At 51.5% G+C, this 17,209-nt stretch overlaps 3 protein-coding genes across 3 annotated transcripts; all 3 read left to right on the top strand.

The window, feature by feature from the left end:
* Positions 1-391: 391 nt before the first annotated feature.
* POSPLADRAFT_1181232 (hypothetical protein) lies at positions 392-5,297 on the top strand (the record flags this gene model as incomplete). Its single annotated transcript, XM_024488822.1, has 11 exons — positions 392-694; positions 745-792; positions 841-1,021; positions 1,204-1,460; positions 1,524-1,562; positions 1,611-1,923; positions 1,978-2,237; positions 2,287-2,337; positions 2,393-2,596; positions 2,621-2,799; positions 2,906-5,297. 11 exons carry the CDS (start codon positions 392-394, stop codon positions 5,295-5,297), a joined length of 4,227 nt encoding a protein of 1,408 aa, XP_024338796.1.
* A 1,550-nt stretch (positions 5,298-6,847) lies between these two features.
* POSPLADRAFT_1181230 (hypothetical protein) lies at positions 6,848-11,799 on the top strand (the record flags this gene model as incomplete). Its single annotated transcript, XM_024488821.1, is given in 10 exon segments — positions 6,848-7,132; positions 7,185-7,255; positions 7,311-7,476; positions 7,663-7,908; positions 8,055-8,356; positions 8,373-8,673; positions 8,735-8,785; positions 8,844-9,072; positions 9,093-9,233; positions 9,351-11,799. 10 exon segments carry the CDS (start codon positions 6,848-6,850, stop codon positions 11,747-11,749), a joined length of 4,191 nt encoding a protein of 1,396 aa, XP_024338795.1. The 3' UTR covers positions 11,750-11,799.
* A 4,222-nt stretch (positions 11,800-16,021) lies between these two features.
* POSPLADRAFT_1056593 (hypothetical protein) lies at positions 16,022-17,187 on the top strand (the record flags this gene model as incomplete). Its single annotated transcript, XM_024480804.1, has 2 exons — positions 16,022-16,218; positions 16,761-17,187. Coding segments are annotated over 2 exons (624 nt in total), but the record flags the coding sequence as incomplete, so codon positions are not given.
* Positions 17,188-17,209: the final 22 nt, after the last annotated feature.

Genomic DNA, 17,209 nt, shown 5'->3' with positions numbered 1-17,209 from the left:
CATGTTGAAACGCACTAACCTGCGTGGTCAGGAACGAGCTCGCAAGCTCGGGCGCGCGAGTAGCCGGGGCCAGAGGCCCCTATCGCAATATATCACGACCCCGCGCGATGTATGTACTGCACACGATTGTCCCTTATGGGCATCGCTACGCCTGTGGACAGACGCGCCCCGCGCCGTTCGCACCCTTGTTCCAACATGTCAAACAATATGCCGCCATACTGTTGATGTCATGCATTGTCTTGCAAGCAGCAAATACGTTTGCATGGGTCACGAGACCTTATTTGCTTCGTACCTTTTTGCTGATGGTACAGCATGCGCAGGTCTTCCGAGACAATTCAAATGTTTGCCCTTGCCCGCCTTGAACCCCTCAATACTCTCTGCACTTGACATCATGTCAGATAGCGCTGCGCGGCCAAAGGCTGCACAGGCACTCAGTCCGTTATGGACGAAAGCGTTAGAACGACTCGAGAACAATACCGGCATGAATTTGCTTAACATCGCCGACAACGCCGAACCACGCGCCACAGAAGTGAAAAGGATCAATGACACGGAGAGTCTGATTTCCGTGCTGCAAGCACGTCGCAATTGCGACAAGAAATTCGCTAAGGCGCTTGACGGTCTCCTCACTTCGGTGAACAATATCTCGCAGGATATAGAGAAGCTCTTGGCTTACATACCTGACGGCAGCGGGAATGTGAGTGATTCTGGACTCTGTCCTTTCCCATAGCTGATGTCCTCCAGGAGGATCTACGGAAAGAGATGATATTCCGATCATTGGGACTGCTCTTCTTAGTAGGTGACATTCTGCCCACACATTTTATGTCTGAGAGACGTACGTAGGGCGTTACAGATGGCAACGGGCTAGAAGCGGTCTCCCGTCTATTTGCTCATGTTCCTCGAATCAACGAGGACATAGGTGCGAGCGTGCTATTAGGTACGAGCGCCGTCATCGAGCGCATCCTCGTGTCCTACATTGTCCTTGCTGGGAACGTGTACAAGACCATTGACACGAAGAGAAGAAGTACGAATCGTGCACAGAAAACACTCAACGGACTGATTCCAGGCAGCGAGGACGCCCTCGTCGACGACAATACAGTAAAGCAGATTATGTCCGAGATGCAATGGAACATCAACGCATTGCAGTGGGTTGGCGGTATGTACGGTCCACATATCACCATTGGTGGGTCCTCACATACGCAATAGACTCATTCGACGCCCAGTTCCAGCGGGGATGGGACAGAGTGCTTCGCAAATACGCCGGTCTCATCGGTACAGACACGAAATCATCGGGCGCTCCTGTGATGATTACATCAGCCCAGAAGCTGGCAGCGAAGCTGAGCTCGCAATGTCGCCAGCTGAACGTGAAACCGACAGACGAAACACGCATCAAGGAGTCTATACGAGCATTGGCGGAATCAGTGATTTCCATGGAGGTGAAGACAAAGGTGTACCAGGATGTGGTAAGCCATTGCACTCAGAATCGTCGCGAGGTCGCATAATGGCTCATACAAATTCCTCGTCAGGATTCGGTCATACTAGGATCGTTATTTTCTTTAACACAGGTAAGCGTACTGTGGTCCTCTAGATTCGTATTTTCACCATCGACCCAGGCCGCGCGGGGAAAGAGTTCTGGAATTACGCACATCGTGGACCTGATAGCTACCCTCACCGACATCCTCATACGCGTCCTAACAACAGCTACAGTGTCGTCATCAGTTGGCATCTTATTTGTCCGTGTCAAGGCACAGGTCATGACGATTTTCGGGGAAGCAATCAGGTTATTGAACAGGGCATACTCGGCACCGCGTTGGCCACTCAAGGGTAAATCCTCATCGCCGTCATTTCTGCATGATGAACAGCTGCAGGGGGCAGTCGGAGAGCTCTCATGGCTCGTCGAAGCGGCTGTTGATGGCCCATCCCATAGTATGTGTTTTCATGTACAATGCCATACTATCATGGAGCCCACCTATGATGCAGGCGAGGAATCAGCGTCGGAGTTCAGCCAACTATGGGAGAAGGCAAAGATGCGCTACCTGGCTGATAGCGGGCTCAATATATCCTTTTTATCGTCCGTTGAGCGCGGCGACTCGCTTGCGGCACTTGAAACAGCCTTACACAGCGGTCGATATAGCTTTCTGCAAGAGCACAAGAATGCACACGAGATCGAGAAGCTGTTGATACCGGTGATTAGATTCGTTAAGCCATTTGTGAAGCCGGCAGGGAAGCTTTTGGAGCCGGTATGTGAGCGTTTACCTAGTATGCAGTATGCGCTTACAGGGCGTGCAGCATCTTCCTGGAGCAACATTCGCTGCAGCGGCCATCGAGATATTACTAGACGTGCGTCATTGACTGATGGTCATATAGACGGTGGTTTACATTGCAGCTACTCCAGGCTGCGGACAGGTTTGGGGCTACGTATGAGCCAATCCTCACCCTGTTCAGCACCCTGTCAGACTATCTTAGTCGGATTCGGGTGCATGAAAGTAGCGGTATCGACCCGGTCATGATGAAGATCCACGTTGAGGTGCTGTGTGAACTGCTCAAGATCATGGGGATTGTTACCGGACACATCAACAAAGGATACCTAGGTGAGTGCGTTCTTCACGCCCGCCTGTTGTAGATAATCACTGATCAGTGGTTAGATCGTCTAGTTTCTGGAGGAGGAGATGTGCAATCTGCACTGAAGAGGCTGGAGGCGCTTGTAGATGCAGAAGGCAGGATGACCGGAGCGCTCGTCCTCTCGAGGACAAACGACATCAAGCATGGCGTGGACGCTATTCAGGAGAGCATAGGTAAGCCGTTTGCACCACGGCAAAGCATCACACACTCATGAGGCGACAGCATCTCTCCGAGTAACTAACATGGATGAACGACCCACGGCCGAAGTATTGTAAGTACTTGATAGGATCAGTACTATGCCTCCCGCTCTGACGGACAGCTCTACAAGGCGACCGAAGTTCCCTCCAAAGCCCTCGCTTTTCATCGGTCGGCAGGAGCAGAGGAAGGACGTGGCAGAAGCGGTCCTCAGCCGGAGACCGACCATCGTCCTGGGAGCAGGCGGAATAGGGAAGACGACCGTCGTCACGCAAGCGCTCTATGATGCTCAGATCATCTCGCAGTTCCCATACCGCTACTTCGTCTCCTGTGAGGACATAATCACATTGGATGGATTGCACCACGGTATCGCGGACGCGCTTGGCATTCCCGCAGAGCTACGCAACGAGCAGCTACCAACACGCGTTTTACACGAGTTGGGACAAAGGCCCTCCATCCTCTTCCTTGACAACTTCGAGACGCTGTTTGACGTCGCAGCTGTGCGGCGTGCGGTGGAGACGGAACTGGAGGCATACGCTTGCGTTGACAGGCTAGCACTGGTAGTCACCATGCGTGGAGCTGAGGCTCCTGCCACCGGCAGGATCCAGTGGGCAAAGGTCCTCCTTACTCCCCTGTCTCACGAAGAGGGCGTAGCTCTGTTCAGGAGCACGGCTCTGATCCCCGATGTCATTAATGACCCATTCGTTGACAGCCTCGTCGACGCCGTGGACAGCCTGCCTCTCGCCGTCACGCTCCTTGCTCACCAAGTCCAGCCAGAACTCGGAACGACGACGCGAGCTCTGTGGAGTCGATGGGAGAAGAAACATGTAGAGATGGTTACGCGCTCCGATGGTGCTCGAGACAGACTACTCGACCTGTCAACGTCAATTGATCTGTCGATCAACAGTCCTCGGATGCAGCACGAGCCCTCCGCTAAATCCGTTATGGCCTTACTTGCCCAGCTCCCGAGCGGTTTGCCGTTGGGTACCGACACCTCGGAGCAGATGCAGAGCGCCCTCGAAGATTCTGTTGACCTCTCTTTATCCCTCCAGACGCTCTGCCGAGTGGGACTAGCATATACCGATACGAATGGAACCCACCCACGCTACCGGATGCTTGCCCCAATCCGAGAGTATTGTCGAGGTCATCCTGGGCTACAGCCATCAGGATCGCTCTGGGAATCGCTCAGTACCTTCTATTCTATGTTTGTCACGATGAATCGCAACTACGGAGAGCCTGAATGTCTTGCCGTCGTCCCCCCGGAGATCCCTAATATCCGTCAGGTACTTGCTTCGCGAGATTGGAAGACGGAAGCAATCCCATCTGCAATTCGTGCTGCCGTCGACTACACTGATTGGCTAGACTTTCTTGGAGCTCCATCTGTCGAACTGCTCCAGCTCTGCATTGCTCATGTCCGTGACAACGAGCTACTTGGCGACTGCCACTACACCATGGCAACAGTATATCGCCACCTCAATCGCTATGATGATGTCGAGACAGCGCTGGATCTGGCGCTTAAGCACCATAGAGCTTCGAGCAGCCAGCAAGGTCAAGCTAACGATCTCCAGGACCTCGCATGGATGTACCAGTACAGAGGAGACCTCACACATGCAAGAGACAGCTTGAAGGAGGCACTGTCACTTCACTCTGCGATTGGGGACCGCTTGGGCGAGGCCAATGTTCTCCGGAGTCTTGGAGAACTGATTTATCGACAGGATGACTATGACAATGCAGAAGCATATCTAAATGATGCCCTGTCGCTTTATCATGCCATAAACGAACGCCTCGGGGGAGCAAACACACTTCAAAGCCTCGGAGATGTGTACTGTCGGAGGGATGACTTTGACAATGCGGAGCACACATACAAGAAGGCTGCATCGCTCCACCACTCACTTCAGGGCCGCCTCGGCGAGGCCACTGCTCACAGGAATCTCGCCATGATGTATATTCTGAGAGGGGATCTTGACGAGGCGGAGGCATCATCCCGCATTGCTCATGATCTTTTCCGTACCATTCACCACCAGCATGGTCAAGCGGATTGCCTGCAAGACCTCGGGGAGATTCACCTGCTCCGGGAGGACTTTACCGATGCCGAAATATCGCTCAAGAATGCCTTATTCTTGCACCAGGCTGTCCAGGACCGGATAGGTGAGACCAATGATCTCACATTCCTCGGCGAGATTTACATGAAGTTAAATCGCGATGCCGAGGCTGAGAAGGTGCTGTGCGATGCAGTCAAGCTGTGCCGCACCAATCATGATCCTCTCAGCGAAGGGAACACGCTTGAAACCCTTGGCAGTGTCTACACAAAAATGGAGCGCTTCGATGAGGCAGAGATGTCCCTCATTCGAGCTGTCGAGCTGCATCGAGGAATGGAAGGGACTGAGGAGAACATTCGGCGTGACGAGACGGCACTGGAGGAGCTTCGGCAAGCCCGAGAGGAATTTGCTCGAGAGGCCTCGACGTTGACTGAACATCAATGATTCCAGTCAGCTTCCACCGCTGCTTTGTATGTCTGACATTCGCATAGATTGGCTGTTTACGACGTGTCGCGTTTCCATGCAGAGCTCCACACGATGACAATATTCTACATAGATCACCACCGGGCCTGAATGTACATCATGTCACAAATTTCACTATTTATCTTTATGCGCGTCGTACACGGAGCCGACCCGTGTGGGGTCCTGCACGGATCGCCTAATATGGAGACCCTCTGGAACGTCAGTAGGTAAGCGAATTTTCTTTCTCGTAGCAGCGTCTCGATTAGTATTCATGGCGCGCGAGGACGCGATCTAAAAAGTGTCAGCCGCTTTACCGGACGGACGGGATGTGCACCTCATCCCATCGCAGATGGCGTGTGCATGTGCGCCGACGACGGGGCAACGGTTTCGAATTCTGATATATAATGTATGAGCTTCGGGGTGACAAGTGACTCGACTCTGTGGATATGACTATACCTTTACGTCTCAAACGTCAGGAGCTGGACACCTTGAGACTGAAGTCGTTGTTACATTGAGGAGCAGCTATCAGCACCCATCAGATAAAAATTAACTTCTTGTGGGATCGCAAGTATTGGTGCCGCTCATTGAGCCATACAGAACGTAAGGTTGATGTCAGGGTATGGTGAGCAGCCATACATTCGATTTGTCACACGTAGGGCCTTTGATGACCCTATAAGTATCATCAGCCTGGGCGTTTAGCGTATAGGTCAGTTATAATATGTCAGTTGTACTCCGAGCCTGCATCCTGGTCGCCATCATTGCGAGCATGACCGAGGCACGGAGGAGCATTGAAAGCAAAGGATGACGTACTGACCTGTAGATCCAACAAACTTGTTTAATGAGAGCCTACTACCGCAAAAGAGTTTCCAGACTGGCATTATGGAGGGGGGATGTCATCGAGGTCATCGTCGAAGCAGCGGAGGTGGCAACGGCCAATATTCGCAATCGTTGACGGAGGCAGACGAGGCAGGCGCGGGGAGCTATCTCGATCGCTCACGTAAGCAAGCGACAGGGACTGTAAATGTATGCTCCGTCTGTCGCCTCTCACGCTCCAGCACAATACATGCTTCTTTCACCCGTCATATGCACTTCTCGTGAACTCTGCCATAGGACGCTACCCGTGCGACCTGCGTAAATTACGTTTCTGAGGTGCATCCGGAGATGCATGGGCGCTTCAGCGTTCGTCCAGATTTTTGATCATCGTGGAGACGTGGAAATCTATGTGCTAACCTGACTGATCTGCTATGCGTCAGCTATAGTGGCCACAGTCTCACCACAAAGGCTGCTCTTTAAACGTCCTCATTACCAGCGCGTGAGAATGTCTCCGATTGCCTTTTCTGTATGCATCAGACCACATGCGCGCTCATTCGAAACAAGTTCTCCGGTGGCAGTGATCTTTCGAAGCGTCATGCACACAGCGTTGAGGACTGCCGTAGGTGGGCGACCTCGTTGGTCCCCTCTCCCTCTGCTCTCTGTCTCCCCTCTGACATCTCATCCTTCGCTCGCGCCCATTCTCCGCGTCAGACGCTGCAATGCAAGTGCACACGGCGCAAGGGCTCCCACCTATTTGGAGTAAGGCACTGAAACGATTTAAGGACAGCACCAATATAGACCTAGAAGCCATCGATGACGAAGGCGAGTCTTCAATACCGGGGTTGATAGCGGTAAAAGATGCCAAGAGCCTGTCGACTACTGTCCACGCAAAGTTCTCGAGCAACAAGATACTGAAACATGGACCTGATCGCATCCTCGAATCTTGCAAGCGTGCGTTTGGAGACGTCGACTGCCTTCTGAGTCACGTAACGGATGCTAAGCAGGTAGGAACTGATAGCGTTGGCGCTGGGAATGACGTATTCACTTTTGTATCAGGGAAATGTGCGACGAATAATCATTTTTCGATCGTTTGCCGCGCTCTTCCTCGTCAGCCCATCTCTCACTCAGTCTTGCAGTCAGCATCCACTAATGGTCTTGCCAGAATGCCAATGTCAACGGCAGTGTCAACGCAGTCGTCCACCTATGGGATCAGGTGCCACTCATGGACAGTAGCCTTGCAAACAACGTACCAGCAAGCGATAGAGCTCCCTTTGAGAACGTTCTCATATCCTACGTCACACTAGCGGGGACCGTATACAATGTGATCAAGAAGAAACGTGCGTGGGCCGTTTCCTCAGCGAGGTATTTCCTTCCACTGACCCACCATAGACCATGGCGACACGCTTTCGAGTGATCGCGATGTGAAGCAGGTCCTCTCTGAGCTCCACTGGGGAATGAATACGTTGCAATGGGTCGGGGGTGCGTCGGGTTCAGCATATTAGAGTCCTCATATACTCACACGATGTTAATAGAGCTCTTCCATGACCAGATCAAGCGTGGATGGGAGCATACTCTTGCTGAATACGCAAGTCTTGTAGGCTTGGACGTGCAGTCGCCAAACTTCCCGAGGAAGGTCACCTCGGCCGTGGAGCTACAGGCACAACTCCAAGCACTGGGCTTCAAGGAGAGCGCCGCGGCGGTACAACTTCGAGCGAATGCCCGAGAACTTGCGGAACTCATCATGTCACGAAGGATACATGGGCTTGAGGGCGGCGATATTGTGGGCCCCCATATCCACTTCACGAGACGGGGCTACGCTCATGGTTGATTTCTCCAGGATACGGTCGTGCTTGGGGCGTTCCTGACACTTATCGAGGTAATTTATAGCATGATATGTTCCTGCCACCAACTCTGACTCCTACTCAGGCATCTCGTGGAAAGACCACTGCAGTCGCGCTCATAGCAGACTTGACGGCGGGGCTAACAACAATACTCATGCGCCTTCCACCCATCGCACAGGAGGCGGAATCGTCAGCAGCCGTTATACTTGCCCAGATCAAGGCCTCAACACTAAGGATTACCGGGGAGGGAGCAAAGACCCTACGTTCAGTGTCGGTTCCCTGGATGTCTTCATCGTTGTTTGCTCGCAATGACAAACTGCAATCCACAATCCATGAATTAGCATGGCTTGTTGAGAATGCTTCGATGACATACGCAGCTCAGGGCGAGTACTGCGCGCCATAGCCATATGCGCCGCCCATTGACGATCCTCACTAAATTGACAGATACTGCCTCAACGTCGCGTTTCGCAGATATATGGGAGAAGGCGATAAGGCGTTACACCGCCAGCACCGGTGTCGACATATCTGCATGGGCAGCCGTTCAGCACATTGACGCGCTGACATCAATTGAAACCGCTCTGGAAAACGGACGGTATACGTTCCAGCAGGAACACAAGAAGGCGGAAGAGGCTGCGAAGGTGGTAGGGCCGGTAGTGAAGTTCATAAAAACATTTGTTGATCCGGCGGCAGATCTTGCGGAACCCGTACGTTGTTGCTTGGAGCATCATGAGAAAGTCAGGAACACTCACTACTATGATTTTACAGCACCTCCCGGGGGTTAAGCTGGCTGCAGTTGCGCTGGAGAAGCTGCTCGATGTACGCGATAGTCCAACAAGGCCGAATCTTCTATTTTTGACGTGATGATTTACCGTAGGCGGCAGACAAGCTTGGCTCAAGCTATGAGCCTATCCTGAGTCTGTTCGATGCGTTATCTGACTTCCTGGATCGCATGCGTGTCCACCTGACGTCAAGATCCGACATTGAGATCATGGAGATCCATGAAGAAGTCCTTGCTGAGATGCTGGTGATATTTGGTGTAATCACCGGGCGCATGAACAAAGGCTTCCTCGGTGCGTGTCTCATATCCACCGCATGGACCTGTTGTTGAGTGCGTATATTCTAGGGCGACTTACTACTGGAGATGACGACATTAAGGCTGCGACCACCAGACTGCAGGCTCTGTTGGACAAGGAGGACCGGATGACTGGTGCACTCGTGTTATCCAAGCTGAATGATGTGAAGCATGCAGTGGAGGAGGGATTTGGTGAGCTAGCTTGAGCGGTCCTTGCGATCAACGCTTATTTGATTGCGGCAGCCTCTCTGTCAGGGAACATTGCAAGACCGCAGGGCGCAGAGAGGACACAGTCAGTCACTTAAACAGATGCCGTATACTCAAATGTTCTGATATGTTTGCACAGAGAAGCAATCTTCCCACCGCGGCCAGTGCTATTCTTTGGTCGAAAGGAGGAGCGAGAGTATCTCGTAGATGCAATCCTGCAGCTGAAATCAATAATCGCCCTCGGAACAGGCGGCATTGGCAAAACGACGGTCATAACAGACATGCTGTACGACGATCAGGTCATGTCCCAATTCACACGCCGCTACTTTGTGTCCTGCGAGGATGTTACCACTCTCGATGGGCTGCGTACTTGTGTAGCTAACGTCTTAAGCATGCCTGCAGAGGTGCGGAATGAGCAGCTACACACTCGAATCTTGTCAGAGTTAGGCCGTCAGCCATCTGTCCTCTTTCTCGACAACTTCGAGACGCTTTTCGACGTCGCAGGTGTGCGGCGTGCAGTGGAGACGGAGCTCGAGGCATACACTGGCGTTGACGGGCTAGCTCTGGTAGTCACTATGCGTGGAGCTGAGGCCCCTGCTATTGGCAGGATTCAGTGGGCGAAACTCGTCCTTACTCCCCTGTCTCACGAAGAGGGCGTAACTTTGTTCAAGAAGACGGCTAGGATTGCCGATGATACCAATGACCCATTCATTGACAAACTCGTCGACGCCGTGGACAGCTTGCCTCTTGCTGTCACACTCCTTGCTCACCAGGTCCAGCCAGAACTTGGAACGACGACGCGATCCCTATGGGGTCGATGGGAGAAGAGACGTATAGACATGGTCACGCGCTCAGATGGCGCTCGAGACAGACTGCTCGATCTATCGACCTCCATTGAGCTGTCAATATACAGTCCTCGCATGCAGCACGAGCCCTCCGCCAAATCTGTTATGGCCTTACTTTCCCAGCTCCCGGGCGGTCTACCATTTGGAACCAATACATCGGAGCAGATGCAGAGCGCCCTCGAAGACTCTGTCGATCTCTCCCTGTCTCTGCAGACCCTCTGCCGCGTGGGACTGGCCTACGCCGACACGAATGGAGCCCATCCGCGCTACCGTATGCTTGCACCGATCCGAGAGTACTGTCGAGGTCATTCTGAGCTACAGCTGTCGAGGTCGCTATGGGAATCGCTCACCGACTTCTATATACAATTTGTCGAGGAGAATGGAGATTACGTCAATGCTGCGTGTCTCGCCGTTGTCCCTCCGGAGCTCCCAAATATCCGCCAGGTGCTTGCTTCGCGAAACTGGGAGACTGGGGCAACGTCATCCGCAATCCGTGCTTCCATTGACTACACCAGCTGGACAGAGTTTCTTGGAGCCCCGTCCATTGACATTCTCCAACTCTGCATTGCTTATGTTCATGACAACGAACTGCTGGGCGACTGCCACTACACCATGGCAAATGTATACTCCAGCCTCGATCGGAATGATGATGCCGAGACGGCCCTGAATCAGGCGCTTGAGTATCACAAAGCTTCTGGCAGCCAGAAAGGCGAAGCGAACGACCTCCAGAACCTCGCGTGGATATACCAATACAGAGGTGACCTCAGGCGTGCAATGGACCACTTAGAGGAGGCGCTGTCACTTCACCGTGCAATCGAGGACCGCAAGGGCGAGGCCAGGGCTCTCGGGAGCCTCGGAGATCTGTTCTATCGAGAGGATGACCTCGAGGAAGCAGAAAAATCACTAATTGATGCCCTTTCGCTTTATCGTGCCATAAACCACTGCCTCGGGGAGGCAAATGTGCTTCAAAGCCTCGGAGATGTGTACTGTCGGAAGAATTATTTTTACAAGGCGGAGCGCACATACAAGAAGGCTGCATCACTCCACCACTCACTCCAGGATCGCACCGGCGAGGCCACCGATCATCAGAGTCTTGCCATAATGTATTTTCAGAAAGGGAATCTTGACAAGGCAGAGGCATCATCCTGTACAGCTCTGGATCTCTTCGCTACCATCCACAATCGATTTGGCCAAGCGAACAGCTTGCAAGGCCTCGGAAAGGTGTACCTGTATCGGGAGGATCTGTCCAAGGCTGAAGAATCATTGAAGAATGCCCTGTCTCTGCACCAGGCTGTCCAGGCCCGGACAGGGTTAGCTGTTGATCTCGCATTGCTTGGCGAGATCTACATGAAGTCTGATCGCAATGCCGAGGCCGAGAAGGTGCTGCATGATGCAGTCGACCTGTACCGCACGATTCATATGCCTCTCGGTGAGGGGAATGCACTCCAAATCCTCGGCAAGGTGTATACGAAGATGGCGCGCTTCGACGAGGCGGAGGCGATTCTCACTCGAGCCCTCGAGCTGCACCAGGCAATTGAGTGGGCAAAGGGAAGTATCGGGAATGATGAGTGGGCTTTGGAGGAGCTTCTCCAAGCTCGAGAGGCGTCAGCTCGCGATCGAGAAGTCTCGACACCGACTGGGCATCCGTTACTATAATTCTTCCTGGCTTTTTTATCTGATGTTCGCAAGAAACAATTGTTTACGATGTGACGAGACCCTTCGTGGAGCTCCATATTATGATGAGATCGTAGATATATTACCACTACTGGACTCCGATGTACATCATGGCACGACTTTCACTATCTCTCTCTCGTCAGCTTCTCGTACACCATCCACTGTATCCATGGAGCCGATCCGTGTGGGATCTTGCGATGTAGCCACACAGCTCGCCTGATATGGTGAGATGTCAGGAGACCACTCTGGAATGTCAGTAGGTAAGCGAGATGTTTTCTCGTAGAAACATCTCGACCAGCATTCAGGACGCGATCTAAACAATGTCAGCCGCTGGATCGGATGAACGGAATGTGCACCGCATCTCGTCGCAGATGGCGTGGGCATGTGCGCAGACGATGGGGCAGCGAAGTTCAAATTCTGATATACAATGTATAAACTTGGCGGTGAGAATCCAATCGGTGGATATGACTGTACGTACCTTCACATTCACATCCCACACGTCTGAAGCCGTACACCTGGAGGATATAGTCGTTGTTCCGACAGGGTGGAATCGCGGGAATCGCGATCCTGACGCCCGAACCTCAGGCCTGCGTACGCAGGAAGCTATCTCGATCGCTCACGCTGACGTGAGCAAGCGTCTTCAAGTTCTATCCTGGGCGCCTCGCCTGACTCTCCCAGAACATCGCTTGCGCTGTACGATTCCACTTTTGAAGGTATGAGCTCCAGGAGTCGCGCTGTAAGACACGACGTAAAGAGAGACTCAGCGCTCGAGCAAATAATGCGAGTGCTAAGTATTCCGAACCTGTAAGACACGACGTAAAGAGAGACTACCGTACTTCAGTATGGATATGTAAAGTAAAAGTGAATATGAAACTCACCTCAGCGCTCGAGCAAATAATGCGAGTGCTGAGGTGCAAACGGCGCAGAGGTCGCGTCTATGCCAACGGCGGCTTACGTAAGGTAACGATCGATGGCGGTAAGTAAATACTAGTGTCCGAAATGTCCTACTGATATAGTCCGTACTCTATGTACGACTTTCAACATCCACCACTTGTGCCATTCGTGACCTGGTGCTTCACAACGAGCAGCCTCTATCCCGGTCGGCGTAGCAGGTATCCTGTCATACAATCCCCCTTGTCCCTGACACCTTCCTGGCGAGCGGCAATCCGCGCTTGAGCTGCTTGTTGCTATCATCGGTCGCGCGCTCCTGCATCTCAGACACCTGAAACGACCTTTGCCTCTCCTACTCACTTGCGCCTTCACACTAGGCATAGCAAGCTGCGATGTACCGGTCTGCGGGTGGATCCGCTGCCGAGGACGACAATTAAGGCTGGGTGATCCAAGTCCTGTCGAACACCAGCTCTGTACCTCTGCGTCTCCGCCTCACTCTGGCTGGCATTTATTCGTCCTCGAGTATATGATCACCCAGGTGCCTTCTGTCTGGCTGGAAATATTTTCTCTGGACAGTCAGTACTAACGGCTTGGCATAAAGTCGCAGCCGGACATTATTGTAGGATGTTCCACATAGTTATGCTTGGTGCGTAATCAAATCTTTGTATTGGCCGTTGTGATTATTCATGGAAAACTCAACTTATCTGTTGGAACAATGGTGCGATGGTGCGGGGTGCATTTGTCCACGGGCATAGCAATGCCCGTAAGGGACAATCGTGTTGTCATGCTTGGAATCCTGTGGTTGTTGGGGGTAAGGCTTGCTGGATATTCAATTGATCTTGATATATATGATTAGTATGGAGACCTTCACTTTTAACCAAAACCCAATTAATAAAGGCTTGCTTTTGATATACAATAGACCTGTGGCACGAAATCAATGCAGGTAGTGCAAGATTGTTTTATGTGCAAGAGGATAGAAATTAGTTGTTTGATAACCAAGGTACCTTATTCCCTGTTGGAACAACAGTGTGAACGGCACAGGGTGTGTTTGTCCACGGGCGTAGCGATGCCCGTAAGGGACAATCACATGCGGTACATACATTGTGTGTGGTTGTTATATACTATGATAGGGGGCCTCCGGCCCCCAGCTACTTGCACGCCCGAGCTTGCGAGCTCGTTCCTGACCACGCAGGTCAGCGCGTTTCAACATTCCCAATAGGAATCGATTATACTGGGCATAGCGGGTCTCTCAATCCACTGGCCAGAGGCTCAGTTGAGTTTGGTTGAAGGTTGTCTTGTTGTACTGTAAGTTATGCTGATGCAACGTGTATTTGTCTCCTTGAGATCAATACAAGACTACTGTCTTATACTTCAATCGTATATTCTGATCTTGACTGCTGCCTGTGTTGAAGCCTCTGCTGCTTCAATCAAATCCTAGACTTCCTGCTTGAAGCCTTACTGCATGTGTAGTGAGCTTCACTGAACTCTGCTATCCTGTTCTGTGTATTGAAGCCTCTGTTGCTTCAATCAAATTCTAGACTTTCTGCTTAAAGTCTTTTATCAGTATGTCACGAGTTCCGTTGAACTCCATTATTCTGTCTCTGTAACTGGCTGCTTTCCAGCTAACTATACTTGTCACTCTAGGCCATAATGCCTAACTATATCCTTAGCACACAGTAGTGCTTTGTTAACTCTGTCACTGCAATGCCTCACTTTGAAATCTCCTCTAGAGATTGAGCTAGCACTAGGGGATCTCACTGTCCCTTATTTCTCAGATCTGATTATCATTACCAGTCTCTTACTGGGTTAACGTGAATGCTATGTTCTAGCACTACTACTGATGTTCACGTTGTATTCTTTATGCTCACAGGCAATACTGTACCTGTAGCCAAGTCTGATATCAGAACTTCCTTGAGCGGTCGATCAGATGGAGCAGGTATATTTATACAAGCACAGATTCACTCAGACTTTAGATGTAGACTGTATCTTTGTATAACACTAACACTTGAGAGGGAGTTGGTCCAACTAGTGTGGTGGGCTGTTCTCTGGGGGGGGGGTCCAAAGAAACAACTTTTGACTGGTGTTGATCTCTGGGGGGGTTCAAAGAAACAACTTTGACTGGTGGAGTGCCCCAACTGTCCTTCTATTTATATGTACATGAAGGTATTCTAGAATGTTCCATACTATTCTACCCTCTCTTACAAATCCTTTCTTCAGAATCTTCCGGAACCTGCCATCTGATTCTATCTCATTCTGGGTGATACCTGTGGGTTCTTTTGCCAGATCTTGTATATTCCGGCTTGTTCTGTGTATTTCTGGGCTATTCCAACTTGATTCTGCATTCTTCTGGCTGTTTCCAGGAATGTTCTGGATTATTCTTTGAGTTTCCAGCAAACTCTGGTTTATTCTGTATTATTCTGCAAGGTTCTTTTGAAGCTTCCAGTTTATTCCTGCATTTTCCAGTCTTATCTCGCACATTCTGGCATTTGCTCTGTTTGCTAGCTACAGCTTCATATAATTTGAGTCCCTTCCTCCTTTGCTGGATTATGACTTTTAAGCCAAATATGATGCAAATTTGCTTGTTTCATGTAGCAATCAATTTTGATGCATGACAGTGTGCTGAAACATTTATCTCTTCGTTCTATTTCTTTTACTACTAGCGCCCATACTGGCGCCTGTCTTAGCGCTCACCCGCAGGTTGAACATTATGTAGCTTACATAATGGGGTCCGTGCGCACTTCGTACCTGGTATTGTACCACTATGTTTCCTTCTTTACTAATATGACCACACAGATACAGTGGTCCGTGTGTAGCCGGTACTTGTATAAATAGTTGTACCATTAGTCGGTCGAACCCTAAGTTCGACCTGGTTATTCATTCAAGTCTCTGCTCCTCCTCGCTTAGGGTAGTGGTCATTCTCGACTTCCTTGCTCGATCTTCAGGATGACGCACTGTCCATAAGTCCTCGCTCGTCATCTACGAGTCAGGCATCACTATAGGAGTATAGACCGTTGTATCAAAAGGTCGAACTTTCTAAGCTATGTTCCTAGTTTTACCTAGTTGAACATCTCATCCACCATTACGTCGAACAACGCAGTCAACCCGGTTCCTTTGGGACTACCAGCCTTTGCAGGATCACCGCTCCTCCAGTACGACCGAGCAGATCGCTGCTTCGTCACCTCCACAAAAAGGGCTCCCATCTACCCTCGAGGCGGCGCCTGGTGTCGTGCAGCCGGTCCAAACCCGCAGATCGTCGCCCATCAAGAACTCGTTAGCTACTACCAGAGACACCCACCCGCTCACCCAGAAGACATATTCACCATCCTACGGATCAACGTCGAACCTATACAAACAGCAGAAAGCATGCAGTCACCCATCAATGAACAACCACTCGAACTCCCTGAAGTTCAGTATGTCCCCATCGAGATCCCAGACACCGAACTACCACCAGCTCCACCCGCACCAACCAACACACTGGTTGAAGTCCCTATGGCAACATTCACTCAAGAAGACATCGATCAGCGCATCGCTGTCGCCCTCGCAGCATACCAATCCCAGCAGTCAACTGTCGCGACTTGAGGTCAAGCGACTTGTGGAAAACCTAAAAGCTGGGGGCGTCTGACTGATTCTTACCGAAGCGATGGTGAGCGATGCTCAAACCTAAGGCTAGGGACAAGATAATATATTAGTGAGGTAAGAAAAGGAATACAAAGGATGCTTACTGACCTAGGGACAAGAGGTCGAAACTGAGGTCCCTAGGGCAGCAGAGGCCGGCTTATATACAGGGGAAGTTTAGGGGAGGCTGTGCGCACTGGTCCGTGCACAGCTGGTCCGTGCGCAGCATGCTGACGCGGCCCCGGGGGCCGGTGAGTCAGAGAGGCTGTGTCAGCGGAGCCCGAGCTTGTGCCGCGCACTGCCGCCCCATCTAATCTAATCGTACAGTAGATAGCGATGCATCCATATCAGGCATGTAGTACAGAGGTCGCGGGTTCGAGCCCGCGAAAAGGAAAAAATTAAAAAACGGCTAGACGCCGTACCAACTTGTGACATCAACGGCCAACTGACCGCTTCGCCTCGACATCCCCACTCCCGAACCCTTCAGCGGAAAGGCAGAGGACCTCAGACGCTTCATCCAATGTGTCCTCTCCTACTTCGTTGCCACCAACAACACCCGACTCAGCGATGAAGCAAAGATCGCCTTCACTGTAGCGCTGATGAGGAAGGATCTGGGGAAAACATGGGCGGACGCGTATTACGAAAAGTCGGCAGGGGGAGTCCAGGTCTATTCCACATGGGCAAACTTCGTCGCCGCCCTAGAAGAGGCGTTCCCTGAGCACAGAACGCGAATCAAGGCACATCAAATCCTGATGAAACTGCCTGAACGACAGAAGGATAGGAAGACGGCGCTCTCCCTCGGTAACTACGTCACCCGCTTCAAGCAGCTGGCATTGAAGGCTCAGCTCAAGGACACCGAGGTTAATGGCACCAACTGCGTTGAGAACGACTACCACACTCTCCACGCCAACTTCGTCAAGGGACTCCCGAAGGAGC

Source organism: Postia placenta (genome assembly GCF_002117355.1).
Source record: "Postia placenta MAD-698-R-SB12 unplaced genomic scaffold POSPLAscaffold_7, whole genome shotgun sequence".
NCBI classification, from domain to species: domain Eukaryota; kingdom Fungi; phylum Basidiomycota; class Agaricomycetes; order Polyporales; family Adustoporiaceae; genus Rhodonia; species Rhodonia placenta.
The sequence above is the reverse complement of the archived record's forward strand: the minus strand, read 5'-3'. Positions and strand labels throughout refer to the sequence as shown.